Source organism: Lonchura striata, chromosome 6, assembly GCF_046129695.1.
Source record: "Lonchura striata isolate bLonStr1 chromosome 6, bLonStr1.mat, whole genome shotgun sequence".
Taxonomy (NCBI): Eukaryota; Metazoa; Chordata; class Aves; order Passeriformes; family Estrildidae; genus Lonchura; species Lonchura striata.
The window spans coordinates 30,258,927-30,276,352 of record NC_134608.1 but is presented as its reverse complement, the minus strand read 5'-3'; the positions used below and the strand labels follow the sequence as shown (position 1 = coordinate 30,276,352).

Sequence of the window (17,426 nt, the reverse complement as noted above, 5' to 3'; positions counted from 1 at the left end):
TTTGATCCAGCCCTGGAATAATTTTGGTAGATTACTATTGTACGAAACCCATAATTTATAGTAGCTGACCTCAGCTGCTCTTTGTATAACAGCCATATATGAAACAATAACAGGAAAGTAAAAAATACAAGGGGAACTAAAACTGCTCTGTTTATTATGTAGCTCATAATTACATCTTCCTTATTTAATCTTTTGAATCCTGGCATGTTTTTAATAATACAGGTTCAATTAATATTTACTGTACACAGGAGAGTTAGTTTTGAGTAACGCATTTAGACTATCCAAACTTTGTGTAACTTGGTGACCTTTCCCTAACCTAAGAGAAGTCTATTTTATACAGATCGTACCAGATAGACGGTTTCTCTATAAATGGTGAAGTTGCTGCCAAGCTCCCATTGTTAGCTAGTTCATTTTTCAACAGGCACACTTTAGGTTCCTATCACACCACTGTAAAGAGCAAGCCCTTGAGGTTTCTCCTTTTGTCAATGTAATAAAAAGATTATTTCTGAATAACCTGAAAATCCACAACAAATTGCCCTTTGTGACTTAAAATAACATGATAGGAGGAAATTTTTATTGTTGTTTTTGCAAGCAGCCTCCCATTTCATTCTGTAATATTAAATTGATACTTGAGCAGCATTTGTTCTAGTGTAATTTATCTCATCCTTGAAATAACAAATCCATATTTCTAAAAACCATTACCCTAGCTCAGTATTCACCATGTAACAGCAGAAGATCCCTTTAGAAGCTATCTATTGTAAGACTACATCAGACAAAGCAATACCAAGAATCAAGTTAAATTCTGTGTACTTTTTGTTGACCCTTGAGGAGTTGTTATCAACCCTGGTAAATAAAAGCATCCTGTAGGACGCACAAGCTCTTTCCAGATTGACTGTGATGTGGAAATGGGGAGAAAGCCATCTTTTCCTCTCTGAACCAAGCAGAGATGCCACAGGAGGAAAGCTAAACCTTTAACTTCAACAGATCTCCTTGCAGAAGTACTGCAAAACCAAGGCATGAACTCACAGAAAGCAAGGCTCCTTAATGAAAGAGATACTTTAACAGCTGAATTCCTAATATTTCCTTTGCTTATTTTCTAGTAGCACAGAGGCACTAACTTAGTCCTTTGTACAACTGTACTAGCAATTGAGGAGTGAGTGATTATTCTGCACTAAGTGCACTCTGTTTGGTGAATACTCCTAGCCTGCAAAAATGACCTGTATTTGATACCAAGAGTATGAAGAGCATCACAACGCTTCCCCTTTACAAAGCTATGTTGAAATTTTGAGGACAGTCTCCCTGGAATCCAGAGCTGCTATTTAAATTAGTGTAAGAGGAAAATTGCTTTACGTTGTTGGTCATTTCAAATGTATACAGAAATGGAACCAGCACTCTTCAGAGGTAGTAACAGAAACAGAAGCAGGTGGTAGAAAACATGGTAGAAAGCTCTTCAAACAGGACACATGAGCAAATGGAAATATATTGAATAAATAAAAGTGAAATGATTAAAATAAGATGGAAAATTAAAAGGGGAGGATTGGAAAATGGAAAGAGGTATTCACAGTCTTTTGTAGTAGTCTAGAGGGTGGAGAAATCCAAAAGCCAATACAAGGAAAAAATGACGTTTTGAATGAACATATACAACAGAACAGGAAGAAAACTATTACTTTTATTAATGTTGATTAATATTTATTAATGTTTATTAACTATTAATGTTTAACAATGTTTATTAAAAGTAATATTAATGTAATGAAGTAGGCACAATAAGACATTTGGTCCCTTTTCTTCAGCTTTAGACAAAAGCTTTTTCTCTCTGAGTTGTCTTTAGGGAAAGATTATTAAACTCATACTAATAATGTGCCCCAGAATATAGGAATGGTAAAACCTCTGTTTTCTTAATATATTAGAGTGTGCGACCCACCATTGTGTTCCTCCTTTACAAGGAAGTTTTGCTTCCCTGCTCAATACAATTATATCAATTCCTAAAGCTCAGAACAGGCCTTATCACAGTGGTTGTAAGAGCAGATGCTTGCAAGTCTATATATGCCAGTGAGAACATCATTCAGTTTTATGTTCACTTCTGTTTTCTGGCTTGGCATAATTCATTAGCACACTCTACAGAATACTCCATAAAACTGAATTTGGTTTTAATGTTAAGATTCTAATGGCCACAACGTTAAGAAAAACAGACCAAGAAAAACCCACAAACAAACAGCAGTGCCTTTCTCTTTAATATTAAAGTTGATGTTTACATCTGATAAACAGAGAAAATAGCCAAATAAAGGGGTTTTTTTTTTCAGTATACAAGTAATAATAACAAAACAGTTCTTTTTTTTTATGCTTTACTTTCAGCATTTAAAATAGTGACACAGCATAGTTTTTGTAGTGGCAAAGCTTTTTTGATAGCATGCAATGAAATTGGTACAGTAAACAGACTTTTGTGGTTAATTTCATCCTCATTCTAATACAGATCCTTTAAGTGGGCAGTATATGAGGATGAGTACAAAGCTCTGATTAAATATAGCTGTACCACTTTTCAACCTGTTATGTCACAGCATTAGGTAGAGGAATAAATACACAAATATAAGCCTAAACTGATTTATCTGTGTGTCTCCACATAAATTTGTTTAATGTAAAAACAAATAAAGCAAAGGTTTGATGAAGGTTAGCAGAATTTTCAACATCTGTGCAGATAAATTTAATTTATTCAAAAAGAAAAAGCAGCATTAGTGTATCATGTAAAAATTGACTTAAATGATTTCGTACAACAGAAAGCATATGCAGTAGCTAAAACAAATACCGTTTGCCTTTAAAACCCATTTCACTCAGACAACCATTACTTCTGAATTTTCTTCTACGATAATGTTCAGTTATTCCTTCTTTTTTATTCTCTTGTTGATTTTACACATTCCACTAACCTAAACCATAGTTAAAAGTCCTAGGGGGGGTAACAGCCTAAATGTAGCTTCTGCGTGTAGCATCAGGCAGGTACATTCACAGATGCTTCTGTGTATCTGTATGGGCAGATACCTCACAGCTGGTCAGGTAAAATAAGCTCAGCACAATACCTTAAATAGTTGAATGCAAATGAGTTACAGGTGCTTGAATATTTTTTAAATACAAATCTCTTCACTAAAACACATTCAAACACAGGAAAATATCTCTATACAACAATAACTCCGTGGAGCTGTTCTAGTTTATCTCTGAAGCAAGGGACAGAGTACTAGATGATTAAAGACATTTCTTTCTTGAAAAGGAAAGATTTGTCAAATTGATAAACTCCTGTCTAAAACTTACCACAAAGTGTTAAGGTGAAAACTAAAAATTAAAAATAAAAATACTATGTATGCATTTGAAAACTACAGCTGAAAAACTCCTGAATAGGAATAATATCCTTTCCACTCAAGGCAAGATTGTAAAACGTCTGCACATGAGTTTTGAAAACATACAGGCACACTTAAACTAAAAAAAAGGTGATAAAGATGCATTGTAATGTTTTAGAGACCCTTCCTTTCTGGAAAAGATCATCATCTTGTGCTTTAGGGAGACTGTTATCAGACCTTTATTTCTACAGCTGAATTCATAGCTCTTCTTCTCAGAACATCTGAACATGATGAGCATACATGCAAATCTCTCACTGACATTTTAATATATTTTGTCCTTTCCTGAGTATTAGTTAGCATGGAGTGTCAAGCCCAATAAGCTGCTGTCATTAAGAAACGTCTGAGAGAACAAACCTGAGACCCAATCTTGCTCCTCTGAGTGGCTATGCGGATGCAAAAAGGAGACTGAACTCAAAACTTCACAAAGGGCTAACACCCACCTCAAAGAACTGCTGATCCTGGTGGTTCTAGCAAGAGAAAAATAAGGCTCTTACAAGAAAACAAGTACGCAGGAACTTCTGTCCATTTGTGTGCTTTATTTGTCTTGTGGAACTGATCCAGTATGAAGCACTGTTGTACCTTTTTTTTTAAATTCCCCTTCTTGAACACCAGGATGGTAAACTCCTTCAGAAATAATTCACATAGAAAGCTCCTGCACATTGTTCTTTTGGACCTCTGTGTGCCAGAAATTTGCTACAGTACCTGTAGGGGTAAAGAGAGATTCATTCCTTAGTCATTTAAGAGAAAAATTCCTAGGTACAGATTCTCCAGGGGTGAGGAAAAGACAAAACATGAGTTATTTTTGAGTCATTAAAATACTTACTAAGTCTCCCTCACACTACCCCCAAATTTCACAGGGGTGTACATAAATACATAACATAAAACACATAAATACATAAAATATAAAAACAAAAATAACACAAAATACATAAAAGAAAAGCTGTGTTCTTTGCTTTCACCCCTGGTTTAAAAATCTCCTATTTTTTAACTGTTAACTTGGGATTCCATTGTTGATTTTAAAAATCAGATAGTGACAAAACACATACACCAATTACTATCTCAAAACCTGGCTATTTACTGTAACAGCCATGATCCTCTCTTACGACTTGGGGTTTACCAGCTTTGCATGATATTGTTTTAAGCTCCAAAACAGTCTTCACCAAACCTCCACATCATGGTAGGTGTTTTAGTCACATCACCAGCACATAATGAATTCATAAAAACCACTTAATTTTATAGGTGACTCTGTAACAGGGATAAGAACTGAAAGCTCCACCTTTCAGCCTCTGCATTTTTGTCTTTGTTAGAATGCTTGAAGAAGCCATCCGGAAGGAAGATTATGAGTATTTCGAAACTTGCTGTTTGACAGAGACAGAACTGCTGATAATGAGTGGGTTGTGTCTGTCTTTTTTGGCTGATCACAACAGAGGACTGAAGCAAAACAGAAACTCTTGATATGTTTGTGTAAAGCAGCAGTAGCATAAGGGCAGGCAGCAGGAGTTCAGCTGAAGTTCAGGGCAGATGCTGCCATTAGTTTACACTGCAGGAAAGTAAAATTGCTTCCGGATTTACCTCTTCCTCCAACATCAGCGCTGAGCCATGCTGTGGCGCAGAGTCACAATGTCAGTAGGGAAGCAGTCTTTTAGCAGGATACCACGTTCACGATGGCAGTCCAGCTCTTCAATAAACCCGTACCAGTAGATGACTAATCCAGGGCCAAATCTATCACACAAAAAAGAAAAATGAACTATGTAACTGTGTTAGGGGAATTTCAATTTCCCACCTCTGTGATTCCAACACAAATCTTCACTGCAAAATTGGAGGGAGTATTTAACCTCCATTTAATTTTCAAATTTTGAATGTGCAATTGATTGATGTCAATATTACCTGATTCTATGAATAAAAATGATATTTAGAGACTCACAGAATCCACATCAGAGTTCAGTTTATTTTGAATCTTCTGCACACATCAGTAAATATACCCGTGCACTAAATACTAAGTAACATTCAGTAACCATGATACACAGAGAAACCTCTTTTGACATGCACCCTGCTCTTTTAGATTTGTGTGTGTAGACATTAAAGGTACCAGGTTTTACACATGTCCCAGTTCATTCAAATTATAATACCATGGAGATAACAATGAATCTTTAAAATATAATCTCTACAATGAGCTATTATTCAGGTAATTATTAACATAAAGCACAATTCAGAAGAGACAGAAAGTTTGTGTTGTAATGGCTCTGAAATGTGCCTCAGGAATTCCTCAGATATTGCTAACTCTGACTGATCCCCACTAGGCTATCTCAGGAAGTAGCCCCATGGACTATTTTACCCATCAGGAAGTTCAGACCTTCAGGCTGGGTTCATAAAGAAGTAATCACTATCAATCACCGTGTACTGCGATATGTTTTGCACATCAGTTTCACGTTTTTCCTACTGAGAGCACTTAATTAAAGGGCAGCACTACTTCTGGTGTAGTGTTGCAGGAATTTTACAGTGGAATCATAAATTATGAATGCTGGGTTAGTAAAAGGATGTCTAAAAACAGAACTGCTTTCTGTAGTCTAACATTACAGCAGTCTGTACAACATTAGGCCAAAAAGCTTTTTCTTTCCTTGATTTATTATATGCTGTAGTGAACTTGCCAAAACCAACAGTGCAGGATGAGCTGTTAGGTACCGTCTGTACAAGAAAAAGTTCAATAGAATGTCATGTAATGGTTTATATGCAGAGTTGTACTCAGGATTCAACCAATATGGTTGCCAATTTTTGTTAACATTTAATTTTAATTCACATGTGCTGATGGAAGGCACGGCAACCTAAATGTCCACTGAGCAGACAATACAAGCACTCAAAGCCATGGGTAGTGCCAGACTGGCTTTGTGAGGGTGGTTTCCTTCCAGCAATGCAGAGAAAACTCTATTTGATGTGCTCATGTAATGGAATAGGCATCAAAGGAAGAAGCAACCCCTGTGGCTTCCTCCTGCAGTTTCAATTAGATGTGGTACTCTTTTGCCTAAAACTGCTGCAGAGCATTGTAACATTTTGGTCTATGGCTACTACTCTTCAACCTCCCAAGTGGCCACAGTTCAGTGGCAGAGTAAATTACCCTCAGCATAGATGAAGTCACACTGGCAAATATGCTTTTGCAACTGAAAGGTGATATTAGAAAGTTGAAAGGTTAAAACTCTGACCCATCTGGTTGTACTAGGTAACGTATTCTGACATGTCTGGCAATACAGTACAGACTAAAAAGTGGTTAATATGAAGACGATGCTGCCTGTACCCAGTTCCTAATTTTGTCTGGTCGACCAACAACTTCAGCTTCCACAGACTTCTTTCCATTGTCCATTGCTTAGGCTCCTGCGGGGCCAAAGTGTGCAGAACCTTACGGCACCCGCAAGCCTGGAGACCCAAGCAGGAGTGAGGGGCCAAGGCAAGCGAGGCCAAGCACTGGTGCTCACAGCCTCTGGTGACAGACAGATCAGCAGTGTGCTGATCCAGCAAGGGCCCCCGCTTTTGTTCCCTCACAGATGACTTATCTGTTCCCACATCAAGCAAATACAGAAATGGGTAATCAGGTGGGAATGTACTTACGTACTAACCAAAATTATATTAAAAGCAAAATCCCCAGAAGACAGGGAGCACACCTTACATTTCTAATGGGCTATTTTGTGCAAGGCAGAAGGTATGAAATGTATGCAAGTAGTTACTCATTACGAGCACACGTGTCAGGTAAAATCCTGATGCTAATGAGCAGCTGCTCACCCAAGTTCTGAAGGGCTCATTTTGCTGTGTGGCAGACTGAATCCTCCCCCATCCACCATAAAATGCATGTGGCACTGTGCTTAAGTAATTTGTTTATTTATTTTTTGAAACTGTAATTTTAAATAAAATTACTATTTCAAGACACCTCAAAAGGCTAATTTATGTCTTGTGAGCAAATCACCTCAGCTCAAGCACAATTTTGAGGGCTTAAAATTATGTTCAGAAATAGAAAATTTGATGATAAAATTATATACAAGAACATCTGCAGACTGTTAATGGCAGGACATCTTCGGCAAGAAAATATCCATCAATCCTGCTTCTGATTGTGGTGTTACAGTAAAACTGCCCTGTGCTGTTTAGATTGCACTTTTTCAACTCTGTTGTGTCATTCATTCTATTATAGCTCTATATCATAAAGCTCACGTGTATGATCACATAAAAACCCAGCCATACTTTTGTTTACTGCACTTAAGTGCAGTACTTAAGACTAAAATAAACTTGTTGGCCCATTAAGCATTTGCCACTGACTATCAGGAACTCCTGCTGCTAAGTGCTAATTTCTCTCTCATTAACGCCCAGAGTTGGCAAACCACAAACAACACCACTAGTTAATTACTGCTGCCTTAATTTGAAAAGACACTTAACCTTTTTGTGTAAGGGGGTGAGATAGTGAAATGTAACCTAAAAGTAAGAACCATACTTTTTAATTTGACTCCTTCACAAGTGGAGATATGACACCCTGAGGAATGAAAGTCAGTGCTGTGAATTACAAAGTAAAGCGACAAATTGATTTCTTGCATCAGTTGTAACAGTGAACAAGTTAAGTGACTGACTGTGGTTTACACAGGAGAATGAACTAAAATGACAGAATGCATACTTGGTATTGCTAGGGAAAGGGGAGACATTAAGTAGCTCTGAGGAACATAGAAAATCTTTGAATGTACCAATTGGTTATAAAACTGTACAGATACAAGCTAGGCCAGGTTATCTTATTTCATATGAAAGACCACTGGAGAAAGTTTAGGCTTAAATTGAAAATCAACCTTAGAATGTAACAAACTGTTGAACTCCTATGGATTTTCTTCCTGCTTAGAAAAATTGTATAAATCCCTGAAAATATGCTTGTATTTCTTGACACCATCTTTAGTTCTTAGGTGTGAAGGAATGTGTCCAAAAGTTATATGAAACTGTAATTTTAGCTATTCCAGCAGAAGTACTGCTTTTAGAACTTTACTTTTATTAGGAGTTTCTTTTTAAAGCTGAAAAGAAATGCAAGTAACTAAGGATTGGTTGATTCCATGCAGTAAAATAGAATAAAGAGGAAATACAGATGCAAGAACATAATAAACATAGTAAGTGAAAATCATCCACAGAGGTTGCATCATTTACTTAAAATCAACCAATAGATAGGTAGCTACCATAATATAAATCCCAGTTCACTCAATGTCCAGTTCTGACATCAGAAGCTGTGACTGACTACAAGTCTGCCAAAGCCAACTCAGCTGCACTTGGGATGTGAGTACCAGCAGTGCCAAAAGCGAGGCACACAGGCTTCTGGCACCAAGGCATGGCAAGAGGAGAGCAGCATTAAAAAAGCTGGTGGATTGCTTTAGGCCTATATCAAACCTAAATTAGCCTTTTTTTTTTTTTTAATTTAGTTATATATATCAAGCCTAATTTAGGCTTGATATAGATAACTAAATTTAAAAAAAAAATATATATATATATATATATATTTTATATATATATATATATATATATCTATATATATATATCTATATATATATATCTATATATCTATATATCTATATCTATATATAGATATATATATATCTATATATATTTATATATATATCTTTATATATATATATATATATAAAGATATATATATATATCAAGCCTAATTTAGGCTTGATATAGTTTACTAAATTTAGTCTAAGTACTAAAAGCAGCACATGGTGTCTTTCAAAGAATCAACTGAACCATTTGAGATAGAAAAATTCAGTCTGAGTATAGCTAAATATAGTTGCAGTCTCAACAAGTTCTTTAGGTAAAACTTGCATCTGACAATGCTACTTGCTCTAAGTAAGTCAGGTCTGCACTAATTTCAGATTGTTCAGAGGAACTCTGTATTGGTTTAATCACATAAATTTTGAAAGAAAACCATAGCTAAAGTAGTACACTGATAATCCTGGGACACTGAGTTTTGTCTTGGAAAGGAGTTTCACAGATATATACTGTAAAGCCAGAAGGCAAAATTCAGATAACCCAAAGCTAAATGGCTCTTTGTCTTACGAAAAAACTTTAGCAAAAACAACAAACTAAGGGACGACTTAAAAAAAAAGCGAAAAAAAAGGGAAAGAAAACAACTAAGTAAAATATGAATTAGGGTTTAGCTTGCCCTCCAGTTGAACCAGTTTTGTGCTAGAACAGAAAAAAAAACTTTTATTTATTTATCAAAGTGGCCTAGTAGGCTCACACATATTCTACTTCACTTCAAGAAAAACTTTCTAGTAATGTCTTTTCTTCTGGAATGTCTGTGTGAGGTCCACACCAGCTTCTAAGGATTTGCCTAGACATGTGGCTGTTGTGAGGTGATTTTTTCACGATCACAAATCCTTGCATGTGGTTTTATGAAAAATGCATTTATGAAAAATGCATTTTAACACACTGCTTGATACTGAACAGAAATGTAAAAGAACTTGGAATTATATTTATACATATGTTAATTTAATTTATTATTAGTCTATTTGTTATAGATGTTCTATATGTATCTCAGTATAATGTAAATAATTTGAATTCCAGAAGACTCTCATACGAAAATGCTGGCATATGATTTTTTTTTTTCTAATATGCATGTATTTTAACAAATATTTTATCAAATGGATTCAGCCAAATATTAACATAACATTAAAATGATATAAAATTACCTGGCTGGTAATTCTAATTATGAAGGTCACACCTGAATGTGTCTTTTAAGGACTGCATTCTAGTCCCTCCCTTTTCAATGCCAGCTAAAAAAGCTGGCTTTCTCCCCTTGTTTTTCTTTTTAAATATGAAACAAACCAGAGCATTACCATTTGCACAGTACTACTTGTTTTCTGGGAAAGGGGAATTACAAAAGTTCACAAATAAATTATTACATTCTAAGTCAATTAATTTAACGTCATTCTTCAGAATCACAGTTGTGAGTAAACAGGCTTTACATGTAGTACTAAAACTTGAAAATAAAATAATTAACCCCCCCTATAGTAATACATAATAAGTTTACTGTTTAGAGATACTCAGCTTTAATTTAGTGTACTGTAGAAGTCTCATTTGTGTCAGCGGAAGAAATTTAAAACTTGGCGGAGCTAGGCTAGTAGGCAACAACTACAGACCACATTTTCAAATAAGGTCAGTTGGCCTAAGTCAGCCAACTTCCTTATGTCTAGACCAGTTTACTGCTGCTGATGACACAGCATTATATATCTTGGCAAACATTTAAGAGCCACTGTTCAGAAATGTACTTCGATTAGGAAGAAACTTCCCACTTAAACAGCTACTGCAGTCCTAATTCAGAATTGTTTATAACAAGGCACTTTTTAATACCGATCATTTACACAGAGTTTTAAAATCAAATACGGGTACTTGTGCATTAAGACAGTGCATTTTAAAACTCTGAATGCAATTTGAAGATAATGGTGAGTGGTGGAGTTTTATCATTCCTGTCAGTTTTCCAATCCTCCACACAATTTCGTGATCCAGTGACACACACACAACACCTTATTAGTTTGACTTCACCAAATCTGTTTGAAAGGAGTAAAAAATCTAGTACTTAGCAAATCAAGTGATATTTTTTGCTTACCAAATCAATGATAATTTTTGCTTTCAAAATCTGATCTTTAACCTGTAATCTATAAGGCTGAAATATTTTTGTGCCCAACTCCCTTAAGCTACTTAACACTGGCTTCCTACAGTAGCAAGTGGAAAAAAAAAATTGCTTACAGATGTAGTTCAAGAAACTTAAAAAATTCTGATCACATACTTGTAAAGATAACAGGAAACTTGTCCATGGCATGAACAAGTACTTCATGCCTCACACACAGATGCTGGCAACATAACATGTCTCAAGGATCCAGGCACTCAGTTCATGCTGCTTAAGGTAAAATTAAGCAAGTAAAACCTAATCTGCTTTAAGCTTTGATGTTACCAGAGTAGTTGGGGGAAGTCTTATTTTTACTGAAGACAAGGAAAAAGTCGAAGTCCACTAATACTTTGTGAGACTCCCATTTAACGAGGAGATTTTGACTCAAAAGTGGGAATTTCTTTGGGCTGAGAAAGGTAGGAATTTCCATGAATGCCAGAAACTGATAGTATACGCAGTTGATGTTGAAGTTAGAATTGTCAGGTGAAGTAAACGTGGATGGAAACTAATATCAGGCCTCTCTACAGTTACACCTCACTCAGATGTGATTAAATCTTAATGAACTCTTTTTACACTAGTTATTTTTTTACCTCTGCAATGACACTGTTAAAGCTTCAATAAAATAGCAGCATTTAATCAAGCTTATAATATGCTTTAATTGCTTGTGGCATTTTGAAAAACAAAAACAAATCGAGTGATATTTATGTGGACATAAGGGGGCATTTAAAATATTTCAGAATTTTCCATAGCACAGTTTTAAATACACACTAATAGACCGCACTAGAAACTGTGCAAGTCACTGTCATTAAAATATTATAAATACAATATAACTTTTAGCTGCATAATACATTTTTAATAAACAAACTGTCGAAACACATTCTTCACTTACACTTCTTCATTCAGATCTGAGTACTGTTCTCCAGGCAAATAAAGGATTTTTATAATCCTCAGTGACAAGTTAGGCTTTTTTAAAAATACAGTTCTCATGGAAATTAACTTTTAAAAACTATGATTAAATAACATTAAGGCTACAGTGATTTACAAGGATCAAGGCTTTCTAAGTGAAGACTGATGCAGTGAGTGAGAAAGAAAACACATACTGGCTTTAAGGCAGCTTGTCATTAAGAGGAGAGAGCCTTGAGTGAACTTCAAATTTCTCAGTTTCTGTTGGTTCATGTTCTAACATTTACTAAAATATACTCTTTTTTTTTGTTGTTTTGTTTTGTTTATTAGCAGTATTCCAGATGCTCAACTCTCAAGTGGTTGTGTGTACTTAAGAAACAACATGTTTTTTTTTTCAGTCTCAGCATATTCAAAAATCAGGTAGATGATTTCTTTGCACATCAGATTGTAAAGTTTTCTGCTCTAAAGACACTCTACAAGGTGACCCTATGTCTGCACTGCAGGACTGGGGTGATGTACTGAAAATTAACATCATATTCACATCAACATTTTAGAAAAGAGATTTTTAACTCTTATACTGCTGGATTGTTTCATGGAAATAATGGCCACAGTTTTTTTCAGAGAATCATAGACTGGTTTGGGTTGGAAGAGACCTTAAAGGTCATCTAGTTCCAACACCCTGCTGTAGGCAGGGGTGCCAATAACTGAGACCAGGCTGCTCAGGGCCCCATCCAACCTGACCATGAACATTCTCAGAGACAGGCAATCCAAATCTCTATTGGCAACCTGTTCCACTGCCTGACCACCCTTTAATGTAGCCCACAATGCACTTGGCCTTCTGGGCTCTGAGTACACACTGGTGGCTTTTTCTGGCTCTAGTGGGGATCACTTGGGTATGCATCTCAGAAAACAATGCATTTTGGCTACTTGGGAAGATAGTTCCAGTATCTGGCTAAAAGAGATAATAAATAGTGCTCCAGGTATGTTGTTTGATAACTTGGAGATAAATGCAATATTCTGGGAAATACAAGGATTCTACGTTAGTTAACTATTTCAATACAGATCAAAGTGACTTCAGGAATCCTGGATGAGGGACGTAACTAAGCAAAAGAAGTGCTCAACCACAAACGCCTAAAATCTGAAAGGCAGAATACAAGAAAACTTTCTACATCTTCTTCAGAAGCTTCAAAATTTCCATTCTGGGGGAGAAAGTCTAACATTCTATTCTGTATTAGATGTGGTATCTATATATTTGTCTTTCCTAACTCAGGGTTAGCACATTGTGTTACTGTCCATTGTTTTGCAAGTCCATTAATGTTCAAACAGCAACACCCTTCCAATCCTACAACATGCAATTTGAGGACTAGTTCACTAAAGCTGCTTCTATTTTAAGTTGTGTTACTTGCATTTGCCATTGAAAGAATGGCAGTACTCTTTGAATAAGCAGGGAACAAAGATGGTTGCTTGCACTGCAGAACGAATCCACATATTGTTGCTGAAAGCATCACTTTCTGATTAAATCCAGGCAAGGAATGTTGTTTCTTGAGGTACTTGCTTACTCAGTTTCCCTTAGAAAACATTATGCTATTAGTTCGCTCTCCAGAGACTGTCGATGCAAGGCTGCTATTGTTTGATTCTGCACATTTGAAGCTGTGGATCAGTGTTGAGAGGAGTTACTGAGGTTATTTCAAACATTGTGTTAAACTCACAGCAGCCTTCCCAAAGGAATGCTTGGCTGCAAACTGCCTCTTATCCTGGGTGACAGAAAACATGAGAAAAGCCTTTGAGTACTGTTAGACTGAAGTCCAGGCAGCCACAAGTGCCGGTCAAGCCATGTTGCCACTAGGTGATTAACAGTTGTTTACTTTTATGGCTGAAAGTAACAGGCCATCCTGAGGCCAGTGCAAGATGATATCTGAATAATCTGTGAGTGCCTCTTACTTTGCAGCTATCCTTTCTTTCTGTGAGCCATCAGTGCTCACCAGAAAGTCAGGACAGGCCAAAAGTGCATTTAACCAAGGAGGCAGAACTGCTCTTACAGCATTAGATTTTTGTTTAATAATTATTGTAAAACAGAACCAAACTAATTAGAAAAGTTGCTCAGCAAATTTTGATAGCAGAAATGTTGATAAATAAAGGCACTATAAACCTGCACACTTATTATTTGCTGAGCATAAATCTTGAGGCCAGCATTAAAGCTATCTCAAGACATTTTGAATGAATTATTAGACAATTCTGTATCTTCAAATCCTTATACACAAATATGCAATAAAACAAACAATGTAACAGATGAATTAACAAATGGAGGACAGCTCATCTGTGCTTCCAACTTCCCAGATCAGAGAATCAGAAGACCAGATAGTAAATCATACTGAGTATCTCCACATAATGCTGCTTAGTAGCAGCAACTACCAAACACATTATTGCCCATAATTGACAGGCAGATGCATTTACATGTGATGCTGTACTTAAACTTACTGTCTCTCAAAATGTAAGTCACCTGCCTGTATTAAGCAGCGACTAGATGAAAAAGGAAGTGATATGTCTGCTGCCCATTACTGTGGCACCTGATGCCCACCCAAAAGGAAGGCAGACATCTCCTCTGACCTTGAAATTCTCACTGCCTTTGGAATCCACTGGCAAAATTTAACTGTGTCTGGCACACACTTATTTTTAATGCCTGAGGCTCCTCAGCTTGTCTCTCAGTTGATTCATATATCTAGTGTCTGCTCAATCCAAACTGGTCCTGCCTCACTTCATATTTGAAAATAATTTGGGATTTAATTGTTATTCAGAAAGGAGTGCATCCTGACATACATAAATCTTACATATCATCTGCAAAATATCCAGTCTCCCAGAAGAGATATTTTCACGTGGTGCAAGCTGGACAGTTTCAGAGACTCTAGGAGACCACCAAGGCAATCTGTAGTGTTACATTCGTTGTTATGTGAAGTAAGTGCATAACTGAGGATGAGCAAAGAAATCTACTTCCCTTTTCTGCCTTCTCTCTTCTTAACTATTTATACACCTACACAGAGAGCTCTACTGCATGCACCTTCTGAAAAATTCATGCTATTTAGATTTATTTACAAGTTATTTGCCCCTTCTCAGTATATATCAATACTAAACCCAAATGTGTTTCAGCTGTCTTTGCTTACTATGCACTGAATTTTTCTGGGCTCACCATCAAGGTACAAAATTACATTCAAAAGGAAGACATAAAATTATACATGGCAACGTAAGTGAGCCCAGAAGGAGGGAGAGGAAGAAGTAGAGGAAAATGCTATCACTTGTGAAGTTCTAAAAGCAATGGCAGATTAGTTGAGTTAGGCAGTGACATATTACAATCCATGCCTGATGAGAACTGAGGCAGAAGTCTGCAACACTGTAAAATCACATACTATTGACATTTTCTTTCATATAAATACATGTTGAAAACAGTAGAAGACAGCTGGACTACATATTCTTGTGTCCCTTCCCTTCCCTTTCCTTCCCTTGCCTTGCCTTCCTCCGCCTTTCCTTTTTTCCCCCCTTTCCCTTTTCCTTTCTTTTTCTTGAATTTCTTTTCTTTGCTATGCAATTGTTAGATTGCTAGATAAATGAACACTGTTGGTTGGCAGACATCTAAGGGCATGAAAGACAGCACTAGCTGTCTCATTTTAAACAAAACAGAAGTGTGACCTATTGAGCTCATAGTCCTGTTCAATTTCTGTTCCCTTTAAGACAAAAGCAAAACTTACAGAAAATAAAACAAGAAGAAAAATAAACGCCACTTTTCCATTCAAAGAGAAATTAAGCTTGACTAAGCAGCTTGAAACATCATGAATAGTGAGTTCTACCAGCCTTTCTGAGACTTGGCTAACTTCCACCTGAGCACAGCCACTTTGTTTTTGGTTCATACATTGCATAAAAGCTCAGAGTAAGTATATTAAGTGATAAGATTAGTATCTGTTCTGACCAGCTGTCCCTCCCTGTCCCTTGTTAGCCAAAAATTGCAAGGTTTTTTTTGTTTCTTAAAGTGCTTATTTTCCGGTCTTGTCCTTATATTTGTGATTGCAATATCAAAAACCACCATGCATTCTAAATGTAAGGAAGGACAGCAGTTTAAAATGGTTCCTGAATTCCACAGGAACCTCTCAAGAAAGCTGTCTCTCACAGAAATCCACTTGTCAGGAACAGCTATAATGCAGCTTAAGGAGAGGTGCTGACATAAGGTTTCCATCTGCTCCGACCTCAGTACAGATTACTGAATATGTTGAAGACACCTTCAACTTGAACTGAGTAATGGAAGGCCAATGTAGACAATAAAAAGATTCTTGTCAGTCCCCTCAGTTTATAGCACTCTTGCAAAAGAGGTGGGGGTCTTCCTGTCTATTTAGGCTAGACCATTATTAACTGGAAGGCATAAAAACCCCCAACAAACCCCAAAAACACACACCAAAAAGAGGAAAATAGAGTCAATAAATAAGAGGAAAGCGAGAACATTCACACTATTTCAACTACTTCAACTTCTAGGATCTCTCTGTATCTACTGACTTTTGCCACAGATTTCAAATTGTCTTTCTGTACCTTTGAGGTATCACATTTTTACAAATCAGTATTTCTACACTGGAGGCAACTTTGAAGGTCTGTGCACAGCAGATTAGTCTACCTCAGGTAGACATTACATATTACTACCCACCAATACAAATACACCCAGGAAGTCTGGCACCATCCTCCTGAAGAATGAGATGAATTCTCAATGGTATTTGGAGCTTTTCAGTACTGAGTCTTTGTCATGCAGAATTACCCAGTGACAAAGTTATTTCCATCAGGTTAAGTGATACAAATTGTTTATCACTTGAAATAGTATGGTACATTTTGCCCTGGTCATAAAAACAAGCTGCCCAATCACAAAAACCAGCTGCCCTGAAGTCCTTCCCTGCTCAGAAGTACATGACATCAAGATGTATAAATTGATACAGGTTTATATAATTTTTTTTCCCTCAAGCCTTCCTAGGCCTAAAGCACTAGGATGAACTGCTAAAGGAAAACTTGCACAGCTATTGCATTTTTCCTGAGGGCCAATAGAACTTCCAGTTTGAGGTCAGACTATCTCTGTTTCCACAGTTGCTAAATCCACATTAACATTTTTAAAAGCTATTTCTAATGCCATACCAATAGATTAAGCATTATTTTTAGTTAAGTTCAAAGAGAAGAAGAAGTACAGCTTTGCCTGTTCTACCTGATTTCACTATGGCAACAGCAGAAAAATGGTAAATTCAGGAGATTAAGAGAACTATAATTCCAGCTGAACCAGCAAAAAAAAAAAAAAAAAGAATTAAAAATTAATTTATTTTCTTGATTACTTACAGGCACTTTTGAACCATTCTTTAATTAAAAAAAAATATTAAGTCAGACCACATAGAAAATGATAGAAATTGTACAGAACAGCTTCTCTTTGCTTAAGTAATGTTTCCACT

The 17,426-nt window shown here is 36.4% G+C and overlaps 1 protein-coding gene across 3 annotated transcripts in view; it reads right to left on the bottom strand.

Annotated features, from left to right (window-relative positions):
- Positions 1-2,214: 2,214 nt before the first annotated feature.
- Positions 2,215-17,426, bottom strand: part of CDIN1 (CDAN1 interacting nuclease 1) — a 121,520-nt gene continuing 106,308 nt past the window's right edge. For 2 of the 3 annotated variants that reach the window (XM_021539303.3, XM_021539305.3), the window contains 2 exons: positions 4,956-5,105; positions 2,215-4,085 (listed from right to left, as the gene is read on the bottom strand). In XM_021539303.3, coding sequence (XP_021394978.1) covers positions 4,970-5,105 — 136 coding nt within the window. In that variant the 3' untranslated portion in view covers positions 2,215-4,085; positions 4,956-4,969. Of the gene's footprint in view, positions 4,086-4,955; positions 5,106-17,426 lie in introns of those variants that run through there. The other variant, XM_021539304.3, reaches the window with a different exon arrangement.